Source organism: Coloeus monedula (genome assembly GCF_965178545.1).
Source record: "Coloeus monedula genome assembly, chromosome: 6".
In the NCBI taxonomy this organism is placed as follows: domain Eukaryota; kingdom Metazoa; phylum Chordata; class Aves; order Passeriformes; family Corvidae; genus Coloeus; species Coloeus monedula.
The window spans coordinates 9,669,705-9,693,045 of record NC_138786.1 but is presented as its reverse complement, the minus strand read 5'-3'; the positions used below and the strand labels follow the sequence as shown (position 1 = coordinate 9,693,045).

The 23,341-nt window shown below is 43.1% G+C and overlaps 1 protein-coding gene across 1 annotated transcript in view; it reads left to right on the top strand.

Moving 5' to 3' along the window:
* LOC309574630 (transcriptional enhancer factor TEF-1-like) overlaps positions 1 to 21,420 on the top strand; it is a gene marked incomplete at its 3' end in the record, with an annotated part of 113,951 nt that extends 92,531 nt beyond the window's left edge. Inside the window, exons 4-7 of the mRNA XM_082284411.1 lie at positions 17,508 to 17,572; positions 20,287 to 20,349; positions 20,438 to 20,500; positions 21,400 to 21,420. Coding sequence (XP_082140537.1) covers positions 17,508 to 17,572; positions 20,287 to 20,349; positions 20,438 to 20,500; positions 21,400 to 21,420 — 212 coding nt within the window. The remainder of the gene's footprint in view (positions 1 to 17,507; positions 17,573 to 20,286; positions 20,350 to 20,437; positions 20,501 to 21,399) is intronic.
* Between the last annotated feature and the right edge of the window lie 1,921 nt (positions 21,421 to 23,341).

The following is a 23,341-nucleotide window of genomic DNA, read 5'->3' as shown; positions in this document are numbered from 1 at the left end:
CACAGGTCACATAAACATTACAATCCCTCAAAACACCGATTTTATGCAAAGGGATGTTATTTCTGGGTAAAGAACCCTGCCAACAGGTTGGGTCAAATTTTATGTGATCTGTTATTGGAGGTATTGGATTTTATGTCATAGAAAGCAATGCTGAACTTTCAGGCCAAGGATTTCTACTGAGCCTGGTATTGAATGCTAGCTGGTTTTATTTTCCACACTTTAGGAAAAAAACAAGACATTTATATGAAAGGAAACAGATTTTTTTTAAAGTGTATTTTTTTTATGACAGCAAATAAAATTAACCTACATTTGAAATCAAGGTTTTCATTTTACATACACCTTAAAGGTGTCACTGACAATGACTTCAATGAAACCTTTCAAATACTAAGGAATGCAATTGACTTTAAGGAGGCTTAAGCACAGGGATTAAGTTTGACTAATTTATATAATTTGCACTGGTTTAAAGCTTCTTAAATTAGAATAAATTATAATAGTTAATATAACTTAATACAATTTACTAATTCTAAAACCAGGTAAACATTTATTTAACCTCATAAAGTCAGCAATTTTACCAACTCAGATCTTTTCACCCATAAACATTTTGACATTGTAAAATGTTAATAATTTCTACTTAATCCCAAACTTTTTTAAACTTAAGTTTAGTAATATGTATGTATTGAGTATGAACCATCAGCTGTATAAAAGAACAGATGTAGGAACTGGGATTGAATTTGTTATTTTTGCCCACTAATGTCTCCAGCATAAAGAGATTTATTGCAGGTTTCTGTTATCTCCTCTGTTCAAGCACAGCCGTGAAACTACAAGCTTAGAAGAGGAAAACTCCTTGATCCACTTTGGTCCCTGTTGTTCTTTTCCTATGATCTTTCCTGCTTGCCACAGGGACAGAGGATCTAGATGGCTCAGATTAATTTTCTGAGCCCACTGTTTGCATTCATGTTCAAATGCCATAAGCAGCTGGGCTTTAGATTCAAATTTGAATGCAACAGTGAAACAAGACTCTCTCACTTGAATTTTTCTTTTGGCCACAGCTCCGAAGTGGTCCACAGGTGTCTGCCTGCCTGTTCTTCCCAGTCACTTCTGCAAATCCCTTACTTAATGTTGACTGGAGAGGTGATGTTCTTTAGGAAACATCTTTACAAACGTCTTGAAAACAGGAAGGAGGGCAGATGGGAGAGACACCCAACAAGTAGTTGACCCAGAGGTCTTCTTTTGGGGGTCTTGCTTGGGAATATAGAGAAAGAAAACTGACTGAGATCTGATTTCTGTGGAGATTCATTTTCTCAGATGCACAAGTCGAAGGATTTCCACTGCTCGGAGAATCAACAATAATTCAGGCATAAAAGTTTGTGATCTAATTTTTATAGCTGCTGAGCATATTTAGCTCATGTTCACTGTTGAATGACCTTACTTACACACACAGAAATGTCTGTCATCTTCACTTTTTTTTCTTAGTTTGGAGAATAAAAAAGAGCCTTTTGTCCAGGTAAGAATGGGAAAAGATGCAAACAAAAGCCTGCTGGAATGGCAGATGTTACAATAGGAAATAAATGCTGGGATGGAAAGATCTGAGTTACTGAATTTTAAAATCTTTTATAAATTGGCTTACATTTTAATTGAAGTCTTTCATTAATCTAGTGGAAATGAAAAGATGAAGGAGAAGCCAGGGTGATTGTTTTAAAAGCACTGTAAAGACACTTTTGTTTTCAATCTATGAACTTGTTTTTTTAACAAGATTGGAGTATCAAGCACTGACAGGTGCAGAAGACACTCTGGATGAGTTTCTTTATCTGTGAGTGAGTGCCATGAAGTCTCAGGCAGATCAGCAAGGCAATGATCCGCCCTGTGTAGGTTTGAAAAGGGATTTGTCCATATTGACTTGTTCTGAGTTTCTGGAAATAATTGCGTTGGCTGTTTCTGTTTCATCAAACATGCACACCCTGCACTGGAGCCTTCAGCTAGTTGCAGCAGTTGCTGTAGCAGAAATTCAGTTTTTCTGAAGTATTAATGTGGAGTGTGAGAGTTTCTGAGGGACCCTTTTTGTTACTCAGATCTATATTTCTTTCAGAAAATGCTATGTTATAACTTCAAGCCCAGCATCTGATGTGATTAAGGTGGCTTCAGGGATTTGCTTTAGTGTTTCTAAGAGTGTCCTTTTGATAGCTGAGGCTTATGTTGTATATACTCTCTTTGGGAGGACCATAGGAAAGGGCTGAAGATATGGAAGATGTTTCTGGAAGTAAAAAGCTTGTGTCATAAAACAGGCTTCCCATCAGTTTGGTTGGCACTGGCATGGGGGTCTCCTCAGCCTTCACTCTGCTGAGGCTGCATCAGAAACAGGTGCCACTTTGTGCCTATGGCTCTGCAGGAGAGGGGAAGTTCTCCAGCTGGAGTGAGGGATTCCAGCATACCCTCTTTCCTTAACTTTGTTTCATTCTGGGTTTTGAGCAAAACCGTTCTTGCTCCCACTGAGGATCTTGTTGCTGGTATGTTCCCAGATGTGAGACAGAAGGGTCAGCTCTGCTTTGGACTCAACATCTCCCATTTACTTTTGATTTTCAGCAAAAGATTCAAGTTAACATCATTTAACAAAACACCTGCTCTGAGGAAAAAATCGGTGGGGATTACATGGCATCAGCCTTCTGATATTTCCACCTCTGTTCTCTTTTCAGCACCATCGTGCTGGACCTTTGCATAAATTCTGTGGTTCCTCTTTTTAAAACAATTCCAGTTGGAAGCAAAAAACTTCACTGATACGATTTTCTAGCTTTCATTGTCCTTCCATTCTGCTAGTAAGAGCTGGAAAGGTGATTGATTGCAAGGCATTTGTTTCCACCTATTGCCCCTTGAAAGCCTCGTGCCTGAGCGTGCAGCAGTCCCAGACAGCCCTGAAAGAGGTTGTTCTGCTTCAGGCTTGCAGAAGCCTTTGAAAGTCCTTTTGGCACAGGATTCCCTTCTCTGTAGGTGTGAGGGTGGTCTCCTGTGCAGGCAGCTGTCCCAGCTGCCACTGGTGTCCATACAATGGGACAGGTCCCTCAGCTGCCTGCTGGTATGGCAAGTTTGGTGTATAGGTACAGGAGAAACTTGAACATGTTTTTATGTTTAAGCTTCTTGTAGTGGGTTTTAGCTTCTTGCAGTGGGTTGACCCTGGCTGGATTCCAGGCACCCACCAAAGTCTACCACTCACCTCTGCAGCTGGGCAGGGGAGAGAAAATATAACGAAGGGTTCATGAGTTGACATAAGGCCTGGGAGGGATCACTCACCAATTACTGTCATGGGCAAAACAGGCTCTAATTAAAGATATTAATTGAATTTATTGCTAATGAAATCAGAACAGAACACTGAGAAGCAAAATAAGACCTTAAAAACACCTTCTTCACACCCTTCCCTCCTTCTCAGCTCTACCTCCTCCCCCAGTGGCACAGGGAGACAGGGAAGGGGGTTATGGTCAGTTCACCACACACTGTTTCAGCCACTGTGCAGGGAGAGGAGTCCTCCCCTGCTCCAGCCCGGGGTGCTTCCCACAGGAGACAGCTCTCCAGGAGCTTCTCCACTGTGAGTGCATCTCACAGCCAACAGTTCTCCCCAAACTGATCCAATGTGGGCTGCAGGGTCATGGCTGCCTCACCATGGGCTGAACCAGGGGCTGCGGGGGGATCTCAACTCTGGTGCCTGGAGAACCTCCAGTCCCTTCTTCTGCACTGACCTAGGTGTCTGCAGGGCTGTTCCTCTCACGTGTTCTCACCCTGCTCTTGTCTGACTGCAGTTACATCAGTGCAATAACTTTTTTTTCCTTCTTAAATCTGTTATCACAGAGGCGTTGCTGCCATTTCTGCTTGGCCCAGCCTTGGCCAGAGGCGTGTCCGTCTCAGAGCCTGCTGGCATTGGCACTGCTGGACATGAGGAAGCTTCTGGCAGCTCCTCACAGCAGCCACCCCTGTAGTCCCCAAGCTGCCAAAACCTGGCCATGCAAACCCAGTACACTTCTGTGTTCCTCTTAAATCTGTTTTCACGTTCATAACTGCTCTGAGAAATGTCATGGCAGCACTTCTTCCCCTCCTTTGCCTGAGTTTCAGCAAGTGAAATGTTACTGTTTGGCAGAGCCAGGTTTCCCACTGACAGGGTGCAGCATGTACCTCTCACTTTGGCTGCAGCCCAAAGTATTGCTGTCAACATCAGTATGATCGGCAACTGGGCCCCTGGGAGTACTGCAGTGCCCTCTCCCATCTGGCTTAAAAAGAAAGGAAAGGAGAAGAAAAAACCCCAAATCTCTTAAGTCCAGGAAAGGGGGCCACACATGTTTTAATGACAGACACTTTTTAAAGCTTGTTTGAGTTTGGGTGATAATGTACTTTGGTATACTAGGGGAAATGAGAAACTTCACACATGGCATCTGGAAATCCTTGTGGCTCACTACCCTCCTTGACAGCAATAACGTGGCTGTAAATTTCCCCCAACAGAAAACATATAACTGCATCAGCCATACCAGAAACAACCTTTCACTTTCTTTTAAATGGATGTGTTGTTTTAAATCTCAGCTTTTTAACAGCTTCATATAAACATTTGTGAGCCTCTGAGGTAAGTATATTTTTACTTCTTCTTCTTATGTCATAGACTCACAGAATCATTTAGGTTGGAAAAGATCCCTAAGGTCATCAAGTCCAACTGTTAACCTAACACTACCATGTCCACCAGTCCTTATGGAAAATCAGTCTATGCCTCAATTTAGTGTCTGGAGTAGTGAGTCCTGATGTATTCATATGCATCTCACAAAGATGAAAGGGGTGTCACTCTTGCAAGCACTCTTGAAAAGTCTCTGCAGCACTAATTTATTCTCTTTGTGCACGTTATAGCTCAGCCTGATGTCGGATGGAGTTCCTTTGGCTGACCCAACGACTATTTCTTTGTCTTTTAGTAGCAAAAACCTCGTGTTTGCTAAAATGTTGATAGTGGTGTGATAGCCAGGTTCAGGATGGATTTGCCAGCTGCCTCAGGGAAAATGCCTTTACAATCAAAACATATGCAGTTTAAAATACAGCGCAGTGCTTCAAAGTTCGTAAAACTAAGAAATTTGGTGCCCTGTGAAGCTGGCAGAAGTTTAGGTACAGTGTAGTAGTCTGTACACTGCCTGTGTTTTAGCAAAGCACAGATTGCTGTTTCTGTGCTTGCAGAGGCAGAAACTTAGGAAGAGGGGTGCTGAGCACATTGCCATTCTCTGAAATACCCTTTTCCCAAGGCATGAACCTGGATTCATACCAGTGTTAAAATGCTGAATCCAAATACAGAGTATTTAACACTTTAAAACCTTTTTTCATTTGTTGGTCTCAGCTGCTCACTGACAAAACTCAGGACCTCTTCCTCACTTGAAACTCTTATCTCTGTGTCAAAATGCATCCAGCCAGCCACTGGCCAAGGTAGAAGTCAGATGCAGGAATCTTGGTCAGAACTTTGCCCACTAGAGAGTAGCACGCCTAAACCAGCCTTCCTGTGGTGTGTGACAGCCTGCACAGGATAGAGTCTGCACACTGTGGACCAGGCAGAAGGGAAGTGTTCTTTTCAAGATGAACCCATATAGAATGGAGGGTTATCCTGGAAACAACCAGGAAAGGGGAAGGATTGGTGTTACTTGTCCTTACTGTTGAAGAAGGGCAGGGGGAGGAGAAGGAGGGAGTGAGATAGTAGGAGAGATAGCACATTGGAAGACAGGAGAGAAGAATGCATAAAATGCCAGCGATTAAATGAAAAACAAAATCATTTTATGCACCAGAGATTACTGATTACCATATCAGCAGGTTAGACTAAACAGATGATAAAGTCTCATGAGCAAACTGGGAGCTTGGTAGGGACAGAACTCTGTAAGCCACATTAATAAATGTTGACTGCAGTTCCAGATGTGTGTTTATTTAAACTTTGCTCCTCTGCTGCATGAAGCTGCCCTGCTCACAGCTCCTGCCCGTGGGTCTGGTGATGCCAGCTGTGGGGGCTGTGCTGGGACATGTGCCCCCATCCTGGTTCTAATGCCAGCCCTCAGCCCTCAGCTCCTGGAAGTGTGGATGTGGCACTTGGAGATGTGGTTTAGTGGTGAACACAGCGGTGCTGGGTTAATGGACTCAGTGGTCTCAGAGATCATTTCCTTAATGAATCTGTGATTCTGTGACGGAACTGAGAAGCAAAGTCCTTCTGCTCCTTGTGAAATGTCCACTGTTGCTGTCAGGAATAGAAGCCACTGGTGTCTGGGGCTGCTCCATAGGATAACCATGGATATGGGTGGAGGAGAGGCATCTTTCACAAATCTTTTTCACTGCGATATGTAGAGAACTAACATCTATAGCAGGCAAAACTGTGAGGGGAGCACAGGGACTCGACAGAGCTGCAGCTGGAAGCCCAGTCTCCTCTTCCAGTCCCATCTCAGTGGTACTCAGGCACAAAACAACCTGTGAAGTTTCTCTCCTGCTGCATCAGGCCTAAAGAAAGTGGGATTAAAAATTACGCGTGACACAGTGTTTGCAGTTCATTACTCATTTATCCAAAACAAACAAAGAAAAGCTTTCCAAATGTACACTTTTTGAATAAATGTTATGTAAAGTAAAGCCATGAGCTGGGAAGCAAAAGAAAGTAGTGATTTACTGTAGAAACAAGTAAGTGGTGAAAAGATTATAAATAACGGTGATTTTCTTTCAGTTCTCTGGCATGTCCTACCCCTTAAATTGTTTTCCTTTAAAGAGCCCTCCCATCAACCAAAACAACCACTTCAACTAAAAAAATATGCGACAAAGATTACAAATATTAGGGTTCTAATGCATTTGGTGGCTACACAAAGCAAAATTTTCTTATGATTCTGCAAGATAACCCTGCAGATTTTGAAAGGCATGAATGGTGGTTTTCAATTATAATGAAATCAGCAGCATGGTATTTACCCTGCTTGGGATGTACAGTGGGATGCTGGGGCCTGGGGCAGAGGGGCAGGGAGAGCCAAGCAGGCATTTTTTTCTCAGACAAATGAGTAGGTTATGAGGAACATTTCCAAATTTAAACAAAATGCATTATGGTGCAGTATTATTTGATTACTCAGCTTTTCATTGCTGTATCTCTTAGCTGAACTTCAAAATAAGCAGTGGTGTCTTCTGTTCTTAAACAGTTTGTGGTTTTCTGATACCTGAGTTTATGATGACATTAAGGTTTCTTTTTCTCTCCTTGGACTGGTGTCTTGGGAATCCTTCAGAAGTGCAGCAATATTGTTCTCCTCCACTTCAGCTCGAACATCAGTGACCAGCTGGGTTCTGCAGGGAGGCAGGAATGGGCAGCTGATCTAATGGGAAGGAAGTATGGAGAGGTCTTTCTTTACGCTGAAAAAAGAAGAGTTAAGGGAATCTCAAATTTAAATGTGTTTTGAGACTGAGTTTGCAAGGAATGACTTACCCTGTAACTCAAGTATGTTGTACGTCTCTCTTGTGGGTTTGTAATTGGTGCATAATATTTATTGTACTGTAGCTAGAATGACACTGTTAGCTATAAAATCTCCACAAAATGCTACTTTGTGCTTGTGAAATAACTTGGAAACCAAGGTTGCTGTTGGATGTATCCCAAGCTCTTTCATATGCTGGTCAAATGTTTCTCTACTTGGCCCATCTGGTGTCAGAAGCTGTCATCTAACACAAACCAAGGCCAAATACCCTGGACATAGTGAAAATTTAAATACATTTTTGCACCTGCTGTGAAAATAAAGCATCTTAACTGCTTGGGACACAGACACCAAGTAAGTTGTAAGCTAAACAAATAGTTTTTGCAAAGAGTTGCATGAAATCCTGGTGCAGGGTCTGTAGAGCTGAAAATGAAGGCAGCTCACCAGGTGTTCCCTTGCCTGTGGATGCACAGAGCTATATGGCTGCAGGATCTGGCATTGCCCTGTTTTAGACAACCTCTGGAGGTTGCCAGAACCCCCATCACTGAGTGAGAGAAGTGACCTGCTCTCTTAAAATCTCATTACAGTAAATGCTGAGTTGAGAAATCACGTCACAGCTTTTGCTGTTGGTAATGTCATCTCTGGAAGAAATGTGCCTTCTTACTGCCTCAGCTTTGCTCTCTGTTGGGGCTGCTGTAGGGCATGGTGGAACATACCACTGGTCTGACTGCAGTTCACTGGGAAAACAGGCAGAGTTTAGTAACATATTTGGCAGCACACAGACGTGTGTTTTAAAAGGTGCTGGATTTTCTGGAGGCTCCTGGCTGCCTGCACTTTGGATGTGTGAGCCTTGCAAAGAGCAGGAGCTCCATGGTTTGCACAGCCCTGGTCTGACAAAGAGACAGATCTTGGTTGCTGTCAGCAGGAGTGAGGGGGAGATGGATGTTTCTGCAGTTTCTGCATCTGTTTGCCTGCCTGTGTGCACCAATTTGTCCATACAGATTTCTCTCAAAGCTATGTTGTATAAACAGTATAATGATATTCTGTGAGGCCAGCCTTTCATTAGGTCACTTTGTGCAGCCATCTCGGAGTCTTTTAAGTACCAGCACTGTGTGCAATATGAATCTGATCAAAAGAAACCTGCAGTGATTCAAGCATCTGCCTTTTACAGTTCCTGAGTCACAGGCTCGTACTCAGAACCTCACCGAAGCATCAACACACAATTTAATGCAATTTTTTGGTCTTTTTGATCATTTCTCCCTGAACTCAAACCACTTTTTTGGGGGGTATATGCAGCTTAGGAACATGTAAGCATTAAGGTATACATACAGTTTAAAGTAGTTAGAACACTGTAGTTGTGTAATGCTCTAGTAATAAACACAGGGAGAAAAGGATACTTTTGTGATAGTTAAAGCGTATCTCTTAAAGAATAAACAATAGGAAGCAAACCAGCACCCAGAATTTCTTCTCTGCAAATAAGCATTACTTAAACAATCATAATTCCTTTAAAAATGAACTTCATTTTGCCTAAGAGAACAAACAGAACTGAAGCCACCTACTGAGAAATTGTATTTTGCTAATTTTTATCTATTCTAATGCAAATAGTGGTTTTAATCCCCTTAACTCATCCATCATGCATGACAGGTCAGCCAGTCCATTGTCTGTGTATTTGAAGGATTCCTGTCCAAATCAGACTTTCTATCAGCAGCATTGGGCAAGAGTCTGCTCCTTTCTGAACTGCTCCTGTCACTGAGAAACTGCAACTACCTCAGAAACCAACCCGGGAACTGCATGTGGAATTTGCACAGGGTCTTCGCAGAGAGGTTACTGACAGTTCCTATCAGAGCAGGGGAAAAAACCCACAATGTCAGATTAAGGACATCCAGGTTTTTGTATAATCCACTAAACATAGGTAGCTGATCCAGAGATATGGCAAAGGTCAAGTTTGGGGATATGGGGATATATTTTTTCCTCCTGTGGGGATTTCTTTGTATATTCTGAAGCATAAAAATTGCTGTTTGTTTTGAAATGCATTTTTGGTTGCAGTAAAATACAGTTTGTTGTAAGTAGTAGGAGCAAAAAAAAAAAAAAAAAAAAGCCATGTATTTTTATAGCATTTAAATTTTAATTAAAAGGGACTTAGAGTAAATTGTAAAACCTTCTTTTGTTGAGACAACTGACACTGACAAAATATTAATTAATGAATATTCAGAGAGCTCTCTGGATTACTCCTCTCTTTTCGAAATATATTCTGCCTGTGTTTTTAAAAAATCAGAAGAAGAAAATTAATAAACATTGCTTATGTGGAATATTTCCCAGTATGAGGACCTGCCAAACAGAATCCAATGCATTGCATTAATGTCAATGAACACTTTTGAACCAGATGTGTCTATGGGTCTTTTTCATTGTTTTCTCTAAAAAAGAAGCTGGGATAAAACCCAAAGATTAAGACTTGACATGAGGAGAATATCTTTCTGTGCTACTATTAGGTCATTTCCCTTTTGCTGTGTAAATTAAACTGTGGTCTTGATTCAATCTGGGATCATTTTATTGTTGTTGGTTTTAATATAATACACAAAAAGTTCTTTTCTTTGGAAGTATCATTATGATATAACTTCGATGAGTCATTGTAATTGTTCGCTCATTAGCATCCGAAGGGATTATTTCGGTTATTTTGTTTCTGGGATCTTTTCTTTCCCCTCTCCTCTTGGGCAGCCCAGTTAGGGTATGCCTTGAAAGCAGTTAAGTTGTGTATAATAATATTTAAGTGACTCACTGTAGTTTTGTGTGTGAGTGCATACACACACACCACTGGGGCAGCCCTTAAAACCCATTTTAGGAACCCTGAGGTCTTTGTCCCCTCCTGGTCCTGTCCTTGCCTGGCCACTTCTCTGCATGGTCCTGACCTAAATTCTGAGCCAGACCCTTGGCTCCCAAAGGTTTCAGAGCACCAACAAACTCCAGCAGGTTGAAGACACACAGTTAATGTTTTTGATCCAATCCCGTTCCCTGGGGACTGTGAGACCTGCCTGTTCCTGGGCCCCAGCCCTCCGACATATACTGCTGCTTAAAGAGGGGGAAAAGAAAAAGGGGAAAAAAAAAGAAAACCAGGAAAACAGGGGGAAAAAATAAAATAAAAAGAAAAGGTGTAGGGGGAATCAAGGGAGTGTTTGCATTGGCTCACTTGGCAATTAAAAATGCATAAGTGAAAGAATTGCCATGAACTTGCCCGAAGGGCTATAATAAATAACATCCTGCATGACTGGTACATAAAGTGTGCTCTATGGTTTTGAGTGAAATGACTGTGTTTGTTTTTAGGGTTGTTGGTTGGGGATTTTTTTGGAATTATAACAGTTGGAATTCAAATAGGCTTATGTTTCTGTAATTGTGGTAAACATATTTTAAAAATCACTGTTTGATCAACTGTAAATATTACCAGTTCAGAGGTTAAATGCTGTTGTTGAAGTCACTCAGGGAAATCCAGCAGAAGTGTAAATATGGCAGAAAAAGCTAAACAATATGGCAAAGGAATATTTGCTGACTTAAGAGTGCAGGATCAACACCAATATTTTTCCAGTGATGCTAAACCTCTTGTAACTGCTAAATTGGATTTGTAGTTGAATGAAGTATCAGCTGCTGTTGGACAAGCCCATAAAGGCCGGACGGCTGGCCTTTTGTAGGCAGGGCTTAGAGGACGATTGATATGTTTTAGCACTTTTGGGATTATTGTGATTAGGAGGAAGCCATTCTGAATGATAGAGAAAAGGATGTAAAAAACACAGCCCACAGCTGGTAAGCAGCATGTGTTTGCTATAAGAAGAGGTCATGACTAGTTGATCCTGCTGGTTTAGGCACTGATTGACAGTCAAGAAAACTTGATATTATGAAGCAGACCCTTCTTTTTTCTCCCCCCCTCCCCCTTTTTTTTTTCTCCTAAAGAAATGATGGTTCTGTTGCATTAAGTGAAAGTATTACAAAATCTGGAACATTCACTTGTTGCAAGTTAAATGTTCAGAGACATTGCTGCAAGTTTGGAGTTGTTAAAATATCATGTAGAAATTAGTATTCAACCCGTATCGCTGAGAACAGTAAATAAGAGTTACAGAATTAGCTCTGGTGTTTCTGTGTTTGCCTTTTTCATATGTGTTAGTCTTAACAAAAACCCTCTTTGCCATCTAGTAGAAAATTTATGCTAAGTATGAGGAAATTTCAAGTCTGCTGAACTTGTTGACTGTTATGCGCCTGGTATATCCAAAAATTTTAGCCAGGAATAATATGTGTAAAAAGTATTTTACCAGCCAGAAAACAGCTTTATCATTTTATTTCTGTTAACCACCTGCCTCAGAGGATATGTTGGTTATTTCCTCTTATCTCTGCTATCCACTTGGAAATGTAGAACTGCTTTTTTCTCCTCTTTTTTTCTTTTTTTTTTTTTCTGTGAGCAGCCATCCGAGAGCTCGCAAATGCACATTTAAATAGTTGTATCTCTGACTCTTTTTAGTGGGGCTGTACCTCTTTCAAAATTTGAGTTTAGCATACCACACAGGAAAGAACACAAGCTTGCCAACTCCCGCTGAGCGTTTTTTCAAGCCTGTGAAAAGAATGAATTATTCAGCAGTAAGCATGCTTACAGCTGGCCATTTGGGAGCTTTGATGTGCGAATCAGGCGGTTGCATGAATGCCCTTATTGTCATGTTATGTGTACACAGTGTGTGAATTATTGAAAATAGTGAGGCCTGAGCCTCATCTGGTAGAGATTACAGTGCAGGCATGCTGGGTGAAGGTCTGTAATTGAAAATCCCCAGATGCTGTTTATTTGGCCTCTGTCACGTGGCCCTTCTGCAGAAAGCTTGGCTGAACAAAATGCTGCCCGCCTGGGAAGCGGCGCCCAGCCCCCTCCCAGCCCAGCACAGCCCAGTGTGCCCACGACTTAAACACCTGCCCATAATATTTTTAAAAGCTTAAATTAGATTTGCCTATAACGTTTAAATAGAATATGCCTTACTTAGAGGTTTAAACTGCTTAGCCAGTTGTTGACTCGCAGAGCTCTTTTATCTACAAGAGGCTTTTTGTTAGCCAATTTAGCTATAAGGCGTCTTCAGAAAGCGGCGGTGCCGAATTTGAGGCGGGATCTCCCAAAGCCGGATATTCTGCCGGCAAAACGGAGCAGAAAAGTGCTGGGCCTGAGCACCATGACAGAGCAGCTTTTCCTCCACAGGCCACAAGCTCTGCTGCCCAAGGACCCTGTGCCCACCTTCTGATGAGGAAAGGGCTCAAACCAGCACATCCCTGCTGACAGTGTCCATGCCTGGGGTGGGATCTGGATCCAGCGTGGGCGCAGTAGCCAAAGAGCTGGGTGCTGCTCATGGGGACTGTCCCAGGAGAGTGCTCACAGCCTGCTTCCTCATCGAGCAAAATTCCCACTAGGTCTCCAGATTTGGCCCCCAGGCACATGGGCAGCACTGTGCGATGACCAGGCCAAGCAGAATTGGAGTTCACCACAACTGGCTGAAAACAGCTTTGCTATGGGTAAACATGGCTGTGAGAATGATTTTGGAGATGAAATTGTGCAGCTCTCTTCCCTGACTTTGCAGTCAGGATGGGAAATACCTGTCTTTTAGAATTTGAAGAAGCCACAGTATTGCAGAATTTGAAGAAATTAATAGTATTTGATTGTCTGATAAAATAGGCTTTTCTACTCAATCATTACTTGAATTATTTGGCTGAGTATGAAAACTTTTTAAAATCAGCTGTTCATTTTCAAGTTGCTAGCCAGCTTTATTTCCCACACTTGCCTATTTTTGTCCCATTCGGGTAGTGCCTATTACTGGGAGCTGGGAGGGCAGAGGTTTAATTTGTGTCATTAATGTTCTAAATAAAGCTGCCCGCTGGCCTCGCGGCTGCTCAGGGACATGATGCACCAGCTCCCTGCCCTGTTGCCTGGGTTTGAGCAGTGATGCCCTTGGCCAGGACATGGGAAAAGGGACATGGTGTGGCCAGGAGAATGTCCACAGCTCGTGCAGGTCCTGGTAGAGCTGCCTGTGGTGCCCTGTTGGCTCCCCTGAGGCAGAGGTGGTGGTGGTCCCATTTCTGGCCCATGAAGGGGTTGCCAGTTATGCCTTCCTCAGTCAGGGGTGGGTTTTCACCTTTGAGGGCATTGCTGGTGTTGGGAAAGTGGGGACAAACACACCCTTAGCACCAAGGATGGACCAGGGAGCCTCATGGAGGCCTTTGTGGGGGCCAGTGCTTGGCTGCTTTAGGCTGTTCTTGGAAACAGCGTTGGTGGGGGAGGCTCCCTGCACAAGGGCCCTCTGTTAGAGCAACAACTGCCTCCCCCGGGGAGGGGTGGTGGGAGCCTCCCCACTTTGCAGCTGCTTCTACTTATTTTGAACAAGAGGAGCAGAAGTGTCGGCTCTCTGCTGCCTGAGAGGTGTCCAGGATCACCACACACTCCCTGTTGAGCGTGGTGGCACTCGGGGATGGGGCAGTGGTTTGGGAAGGTGGAGGGAGCTGTTCCCTTGGAGGGGCCACAGTAGAGCTTTGTCTCTCCGTAAAGCCTCACAGGTTTTTGGCATCTGCACTGTTTTCTAGCTGTTTTCTCCGTCTTTACTCCATGCCATGATTAAAAAAGATGTTCCATTGCACAGAATGCCTCTTCCTCAGCATCAGTCCAGGGAGAATGATAGTTTGCAGTTGCACTGACAGCACAGGACATGACAGATAAAGTCTGAATTAACAGGGAAAAAAGCAGACTCCAAGAAGCAGCCTATGTAAAATATCCTGATTTTTTCAAGATCCTTGGAGAAGATTCCTGTGCTGTGAAGATGTTTTATCTAACCAGGCACTTCCCCATGCTGTTCTTTGATACCTGAAGCAAGACATTCAAAGTAGGATGCTGTCATAGCGAATGACAAGAAGAAAGAGCTGAAAATTTACAGTTCATAAATCTGACCCCTTCTCTTCTGCCAGGCAATTTCCCAGATATATATGACAAGAAGACAGAGGGAGGGCGTGTATGGAAAGTATTTCCACAGCTGAGCTCTTCGAGAGAAAACAGATCTATTTACTAATGAGCATTTTTCACCCTAAGGTTTCTAATGGCCAATTAAAGAAGTTCCTCGAGCCTCCTTTTGTTTCAGACTCTTCTCATTCCCAAGAACAGGAAAGGGTGTTTTTAGGATTATTAAGCTTTCCTTTCTTTAAAATCCTCTTTGGGCTTTAGTTGATCTGGAGATAAGATCATTTCTGTCCCTATCTGTCAGACCTGGTAAAGAAGAGCACCAGTGTTTGGTAGATAACATTTAGGCTGTAAACTTTTAGTTGGGGGCATCTATCTTGTTTATGTCAGGCAGTGCTTCTGTTTGTGTTTATGGCTTTTGGTAACCCAGGAAAGAATTTATGTCTTTTCAAATCATTGTGGCCAGGGAGAAGGTATTTAGTGAGGCTTCAGTATCTCCTGCTTTGGCTAAACCTGATGCATGTGTCCTTGCTGTGTTGAAAACATGGTGGTAAGGAAACTATATGTTAGGCTTTTGCCTCGACCACTTTTTATGGTTCCTTGTGGAGTTCCTCGTCCCTGCAAGTTAAGGCAAATTATTCCACCCTGTTGACTCTTCTGGAGTTAGGCTATGGATAGCCTTCAGCTTCAGGGAAGCGATCACTTGCCAAAACTGCAGTCTTGTTAGTCATAGCCCTGCCCAGCTAGATAATGGCTACAGAAGCCCCCCTTGAGTGAAGCCAAAGCGTTTCATGGATGGACTGGGGCTCAATCAGAGACAGCACTCAAATAATACAGTCTAGACTTTCAGTGCTTGGTGTTTTTAATAAAGATGCTTTTCCTGTCAAGTGGCTGCCTGGGAACCTGAGCTTTCCTTTAAGAATAGCTTTTTAGCTGTCTTGTCTGGGAGGAGAACTGTGAGACCTCAGCTGTGGCCGAGGGCTGCATAGGGCTGCCTTAATGGGCAAGGGGTGGCTGGAGTGACCTGTGCTGTGCCCAGGCATTTGAAACATCTGCAGCACAGACAGAGGGACAAGAGATGGCATCACATCCTTTACATCACCTTATAGCATCACTGGCCTTGCACGGTCACCAGCTGCTGATCAGAACAATCTGACCATCTTTTTGCAGCAAAAAACCCCATTCTGGCTATTAATGTGTGCTTACACTTAAACATATGCAAAGCAGGTACTTTCTGGAGGGCTGGCATTCCCCAATTAAATAAAAATGTGCATTTAGAAATACAAAAATGTCCATACCACCTGTCACCCTAATGATTGCAGGAATGTGGTGATCTCTGCATCTCACCAAGCCGCAGACAGCCTTGCAGGCCTGCAGAAGCTCTTGCAGGCTTCTGTTTGGGTAATGAGAAAGAACACAAGAATAGGGAGATACAGAGGTGCAGCATTCCGTGGTTTCACCCCATGAGCACAAAGGCACTTGTTCACTGCAAATGGTAAGTATCTTGTGGGCACTACAGGCTGCAGAACTGTTCAGCCTGAAGACAAGGCCTTTGCATGAAATTAGGTAACTACCTGCTCCTCTGTTTGCATACGGAAATCCCTCATTTGTGTGCAGAAATGTGGCTGGTTTGTGTAACTGTTTGCTCACGCAAAATTTACCTCTTGAAGTTTGTCCTGAAGAGACCTGCTGAGGAGTTACAAACCAGTGGCATGTTGTGGGAAATGAGGCACAAAGTCCAGACCAAAACAAAAATGCAGCTCTTGCTCTGAAGCATGCTGATATTTCATGTTCTGGTACCCATTTAGCAAACATGGAAGAGACAGGAACCATGAGACATTTGATACAAAGGGTGTAAAATAAGGCTCAGAGGGGAAGACAGAAGAAAAAAGTCTAGTTTGACTAAATGTCTTCAGTCTTTCAGTCAACAAAATGCCCTTCAAACATATGCAGGCTGCTTCAAAACTTCCCCATCTCTCCCCCACATTAAAACTGTAAGGGTTTGAAGGCCTGGCTGATATAATAATTTTCTGCATTCCCCAGGTATGTACTCATCCACTTCAAAATAGCTTGGTGGGTGACAAGTTATTTTCTTAACCTCCCCATTTTCAGCTCTCTGCTAAATCAGTTTTCTCATTTTCTACGCACGAGCTGCTTTTCCCCCGTGCTGAATACAAATAGCTCTGTAGCTTAGGACTTGTTGAACAAGTATATTTAAGTTATTACAACTCATGGAGACGTAACATAATATGCAGTGAAAATAAACAGGACACCACATAAAACTTGTGTTATCTTCCATGTCAGCAATACTTAGGAAGGAAATTATTTGGATAGAAAATGTTCATTTGCATTAGGTAGCATAATGTGTGACTGAAGAAGAGTAAAATAGCCATTTTAGAGACTTGGAAGTATTTCACATTTCAAAGAGCAACAGAGCTCTGAATAACAAACCACCGTGTTGATCAGCCCTGCTCCCACAGGAACTTCAGCACTGCAGGGCAGCCACTCTTGTGAGTACAGTTAAGGGTGTGATTGATAACCTGCTGAACTGGGATGGTGATTTGCACCACTGGAGGAGGCTTTCTGGTAGGAAGGACAGATTTTGCTGTCTTCCTTGCAGAACTAAAACTCTGAGAGAAGGTGTCACATCTGTGTGATTGGCACTTAGGCGCAGGTAGCACACGACCGGCTCAAGAGCAGCCACTTCTCCCCACAGGGGACCCAGGGAACAAACACCACCTGGAGCAGTAGGAATCAAAACCAGAGGAGCCCAGACCTTGTGGCAGCCCCAGCATGGGAGGTTCTCCAGTGAGAGATCATTCTGGGCACTGCTGCTGGCCGAGGAGGTGCCTCTGCCTGCAAACTGCTGCAGGACTTTGGTGGGGAAACACTGAACTCATGGTCCTCTGCAGAGTTCCTGTGGCACCTGCAATGCCTGTCAGGGAGATAGAAGGGAAACACTGGTGAACAATGAGAAATGCTGGCAAATTGTTTGCAAAGGAAAGTGGCGTAGGTGTAAGAAAACATAAACCTGATATGCTTGAAGCTCGTGTTCAAATGTGGCATTTTGATGGTGTTTCTGGGTGCGATGCTGCTTGTCCCTTACCATGAATTTTTCTTTGTTTCAGGTAGGAATGAATTGATAGCCAGATACATCAAACTTAGAACAGGGAAGACACGGACCAGGAAGCAGGTAAAATAACCCAGTGGGGAAGTATGCATGTCAGTGAATGACAAAACATGGCATTTTTGGCTGCAGTGGCTGTCTGTGCTTCAGCTCTGATGAGATGATGTATTGACTTCACTATTCAGATTAAATACATGCTGTTTAAAGAATATTTAAAACTCCAGGGCTTATGTTGTGGTGGTTTGAGGATTAATATTTTATTAATCTGTCTGTACATGAAGCTATTATCCCCCCATATTTCATAAAAAAATTCAAAAGTTGAAGCAAAGCCATAAAGCATTGTGCCTTATTTCTGTATATATTATTATAATATAATAATTATTTTGAAATGGTAAATAATGGAACTTCTTAAAAGTTAAGAGAATTTGGCTTTATAATAGAGGCTATGATTCTTGGATATGAGAGGTAAATAAATAAAAATTATCTAGAAGAACTGGTCATAACCATGCTCTAAGCTTATGGCCAGTAGTTGCTACAGGATATAAACATAATTTTTAAATTGCCCTGAGAGCCTTCTGGCTCCTGGTCTTTGACCATGGTAAAATTTCATTCATCCAAGAGTCAGAAAAAAACTTAAAACTGTCTTAAGTTTTTTTCAGATGATTACCACATAACCATTAATTTATCTCATATGACTAAATCCTTTAATTTATAATATTCACAGCAATCAGCAGCCTTGCAGAAGGCACATGATCTGTGTAGTTTGTGCAGTGGTCACTACACCCTTTTGCTGTTTAAAAGTGTTTCACAAATGGCAGAGCCTCCTTGCTTTAATGTCAGCAGTTGAGATTGCCCTTCTTCCCCTGCACGTGTGACAAAGGGAAGGCAGAGGCTTGCACACTTGCTCATTCTGCATGTTCTGCAGTGCAGGGAAAGGTGACACTGGGTCACACAAAGCTGCCAGCACTCGGATTTGAAGCACTTTGGGTGCTGTTTTGCCCTAGGTGATGCCCCCTGTCAGTTAGGAAGGAAGCATGTGTGTGAGGGATGAAAAAAGGCATCAGAAAGGAGGTGAACTGCAGCATGTGGAAAAGGAACAAACCAAAGATTCACAAAGAAATCACAAACTAAAGACAGAGGCCCCAGTTCTACCCTGCCTTGCCCATGCGAGCTCCAGGAGCTGGAAGTTATGCTGGGATCATAAAGTTGCCTCAGGAGTCAAAATGCAGAGCTTGGGGTTAGATGCTTGGCCAGCATGTGCCGAGAAAGCAGGAGGGCTGTGTTGGCTACGTGTGGTGATGTCTGCCTCCGTACTTGCACATCCCTCTAGAGCAATTCATAAATCACTTTAGACTGAGTGCTTTAAAAAGTTTGTCTCTACTCTGGAGTTTTAACTGAGCGATTAAATGTTACGATTGTGCTTCTTGTATAACCTTTAACACCACTAATATTCCACTGAAAGCAAAACAAATGAACATATGTGAAAACTCAGTCTAGGTGTTTGACTGCAAGATTGCTCAGTAAGCAGCAGTATAACTCTGAAGTACTGCACACTGGTTCCTGAGCTGCTTCTCGAATGTAGCCTTCAGGGGCTGTGCTCATTGATGCATCTCTGTTTGCTTCCCTACTAAAATACAGGTGCTATTGTCACAGAACAGTCTTACAGAGGAAGTCATAGTTTCTCCTTTTTTTGGCATTGTTCTTTCCCAGAGAGGAATTGTAACTAATGTGGGAAAAATGTGCGCCACCTGATCTGTTATGTCCTGGGTCAAACGAGAATAGATTTCCCTTTAGTGGTTTTCGCCATTGCTGCAGGTTTTAAACCTTCACACAGAAGGCTGAAGGATGCTGAGCCCTACCAAGCAATGCTGGGCAGCATCATTAAACCCTCATCAGCAACAGCATGGATTCAGTATGTCCCTGGGTAAACAGGAATGTGAATTTGGGCCCAGACCCTTCACTGCACAGGCAGCAACTTCTGACCAATAACTCGTGTAGGGCGGGATAGGGTTTGCACAAATTTCTGAGCAAAACAGCCATGGGCCAGACCTGGGCATCACTCAAGCTGATGTCAAGTTACTGGTCCCCAGTTACACAAATGTTTTGTGGGCAGACTTGATGCTGAGATTACCAAGGAAACCAGTAGGGGTTCAGGGACCTGTGTTGTGCCAGTATTTTATCATTTGTGCCAGAATTTAAAGCATTTCAGTGGAGTCAAAATGGAGCCTGAGTCTCTCCTCATTGGAGCTGCAGAGCACAATAAATAATGAATAAAATTTCTTGGTGCCAAGTTATGTCTCAAGCCTAGTGGCAAATGGTCAGAGTGGGCATCTGCATCCCCAGCAGATGGGGTAGAAATCCTTTGGGCTCCCCACATGAGAGCTCAGGGCCTGGGCATGGATGGGATCAGTACCAAAGCACGTGGGCTGTGTCCAGCTGTGAACTGTGTCTTCTATCTTGTAGCTGAATGCACAACCTGGTGGGTTACACTTTTTTTTCCTTTCTCTTTTTTTTTTATTTCCTTAATCAAGTCACTGCAATGATGACCTGTATTGTTAAGCCTTGGTGCTAAGAGCTTGGTATCTGGCTGGGAATGTGGTATCTTTAACAGCAGAGCTTACTGAAGATGCAAATAACTTCCTCCCCTTGGAAAAGTTTCTTTTTTTTCCTTTTTTTTCTTTTTTTTCCTTTAAGAAAAAATAGACATTAAAAATTTGATTTGCTTTTTGTTTTTCTTTTGTTTGTTGTTTTTTTTCCCCCTATAAACCTGAACAATGTAGGTGTCTAGTCACATACAGGTCTTAGCAAGAAAGAAAGTTCGAGAAATTCAAGCCGCCATTAAGGTACGTTTGGCTTGCCCAGTTGTAGGGGGCTTTTCATCTCCATGGTTACAGGCTTTTCCTTTGTTTCCTCCCTTCCCCTACCCTGCAGGTGTCTAGTCACATTCAGGTTCTTGCCAGAAGGAAATCTCGTGATTTTCATTCCAAGCTGAAGGTATGCGCTTTTCTGCTTTTGGGCTTGTGGTTGCTATGCCTGTCCCTTCCTCCTCCCCGCGGTGATGGGCAAGCGCTGGGGCTGCTGTGCCTGTAACCTCCTTTTCCTGCATGTGGGAGCTGTCTGCGTCTCTTTGTGTTTAATCCCCGGGTTCTGCACTAGCATTCACATTAAAAACGTTGTTTTAACACTGTCCAAATGCCAAGTGAACTCCTCTTTGTAACAGCTCAGCACCTAAACCTGATTTTTAACCCGTTAGTCCGTTTTTTGTTTTACTTTTTAACAGTTGAGTGCTAGGAGTGTATTTAAATACACAGGGGTTTTGCACAGTTGTGTAGATGCTTTTTATCTTTTTTTTTTTTTTTTTTGCTTTTTCCAGAGGGATAATTGGGCTAATTGTTTTCCATTCCCAAATGTTTTTTGTCTGTGCTTCTGAACTGCCATCAAGAATACTTAAACCAGATCATTTATTCCAAGTGCCAGAGAGCACAGCTTATCCAGATTGCGCTAAGGTGTTTCTAGACTACAATCTAGTATCACCTCAAATTATGCACTATTTACAAAATTCCCTGAAATTTAATTTTTTTTAAACTAAATTATTGACATTTGATCTTTGGAGAGCCTCAGTCAGAGTCCTGTTCAGGGAATATTAAGTATGTTTGCTTAATCTGACATGATGAATTCTATAGGACCCCGTTTTCTCTGCCTTCCATAAAATAGATTCTAAGGCTAAAAAGAACCTCTTGGAAATGCTTAATAGGGGTTTCTTGGATTGCTTGTTTTTTCAAGTTTTCCAGCAGAGATCTTGAGATTTTTTGGGGTTTTTTCCACACTATTTAAAAGTGGAAGATGGAGTTTTGCAGTTTTTGCTATCCTTTTCTTTTTTTTTTTTTTTTTAGAAAAAGCTAAGAAACTTGTAAATCTTTTACTTCCCTCCCTCCTTTTTTTTTTTTTTTTTTTTTTTGTAATGTGAGTGGATTTTTTTCTTCTTCTTCACCCACATGAGAACAAATCACGTTTTTGTTCTAGCTGGAAAGCATAACGTTTCGGGAAGTGATTTCCCGGTCCTGAGTGGTGAGCACTGCGGATGCTTACCCCCATCCTTGAACTGCAGCGCAGGAATAACAGCCTGGCTTTGTAACAGGCCTCCCTGACAGAAGCACTGGGTTCTTCATGGGCAGCATGCTGGCAAGCTTGTCTGGCTGTTGGTGGCTGGCTTTTTAGCTGCACTGGCTGAGCAGTTGGGGTTCATAAAGAATGACTAAGAAAACTTAAAAGTACTGCTTTTTAACCGAGGGTGCAATAATACAGAGATATGTAGCATTTTAAGCTCAAATTGTCAAGCCTTGATGCCTAAAATTAAGTATGTAAGTAGGTGGCCTTACTTTCAGAGGTGCTCAGCACCAGCAGCTCTTGGAGTTTTAGAGGGCTGCAAAAACCAGGAAGCCCCCATAGGTACCAAATACAGGCCTAGGAGCTGAACACAATTATTGGATTTACTGTTCTAAAATATTTCCCTTTCTGAATGACCAAAATACCTTAAAATGTGAAGACACTTACAAAGCAAAAACCATTTTTAAGTACTGCACCTGCTGTCTGATTTTTATTGAAGCTTTCCAAAGAAGAAAGAGGTAGCCAAATCCTAAGAATATTTAATCTAGTCTAGATGACATTTGCAGTAAATAGAGATCTGGGATGAATTTTCATTTTAAGGAGTCGCCTGAAGAAGGGAAGATCTGTTTGGACAACAAAATATTTTGTAAGGGCTTCATACCTTGTTGCCATTTCCCACCTGTCCATGGGCTGCAGCTCCCCCAGTGCTGAGTAGAAAGCGGAGCAGCTGCCATTTCACTGCTAGGAACTGATGGCTTCAGGAAGATTCCCCAGCTCCAGGCCCTGACACTCAGCAGGGGTATTTGCTTCAGCTCTCTGAGACACCACGGTGGGAACAGAATGCACACAGGTGACAGAGGCTTGCTGGCCCCTGGCCTTGCTGACAAAAGCTGCTTCAGCCCTCCCTCAGTGGGTCTTGCTGGCTGATGGGTCCCAGGCTGCTTGTCCTAGCCCTGCTCCTGAGTCCCCAGGCTGCCCGTGGAATTAGCTCCCTCAGGAGCCCTGACATAGCCCCCAGCGTAAAGAGGGCCCGCGAAGGGGGAAGGAGCCAGGCTCTCCCCACCTCCCTCTTCTTTTCCTTGCCAGTGTTGGTCTCAGGGAGCCAGGAGCCGTGGCATGACACCTGCCCCCTTGCACTGGTCCCTTCTGGAGAAGGGGCAGCTTCCCACAGGCCTTTTCCTCCCCACATGGAAGAGATGAAACTTTGGTGTAAGGAGCTGCCGTAAGAGAGCTGCCTTATGAAGAAGAGAGTTGTTGTTCCTCTTGCCTGCTGCAATTACTCCATGGAAGTGGTAGAAGCTGCTGGTTTTGAACCTGAGATGGAACTTAGCTTCTCCAGACATTTTGTTAGTGCTACTGCCTGGTTTTTTTGTTATTCCTGTATTGAGCCATCTGTATGGTCCACTGTCACACAGAATCACCCAGGATCATGGACTAGTTAGGACTGAAAGGGGCCTCTGGAGATCTTTTAGTCCAACTCCCCCGTGCTAAAGCAGTTTGCGGAGGACTTCAAAAGCTGCCTGAGTAGGACATCACTGGTGCAAAAGGAAGACAAGGTGGATACATTCCAGCACCTCTGAGTGCTCATTGTTTCAACAGGGACCAGTTTTGGCAGTAGCCTGAACTGCCTCATCAATATCCTCAGGAAGATGATGGGCTCTTGCTGTCTGCATTCCCTGGTGAAGGGGTGACCAAGGAGAAGATAGGATGCACAGTATTTTACATGAG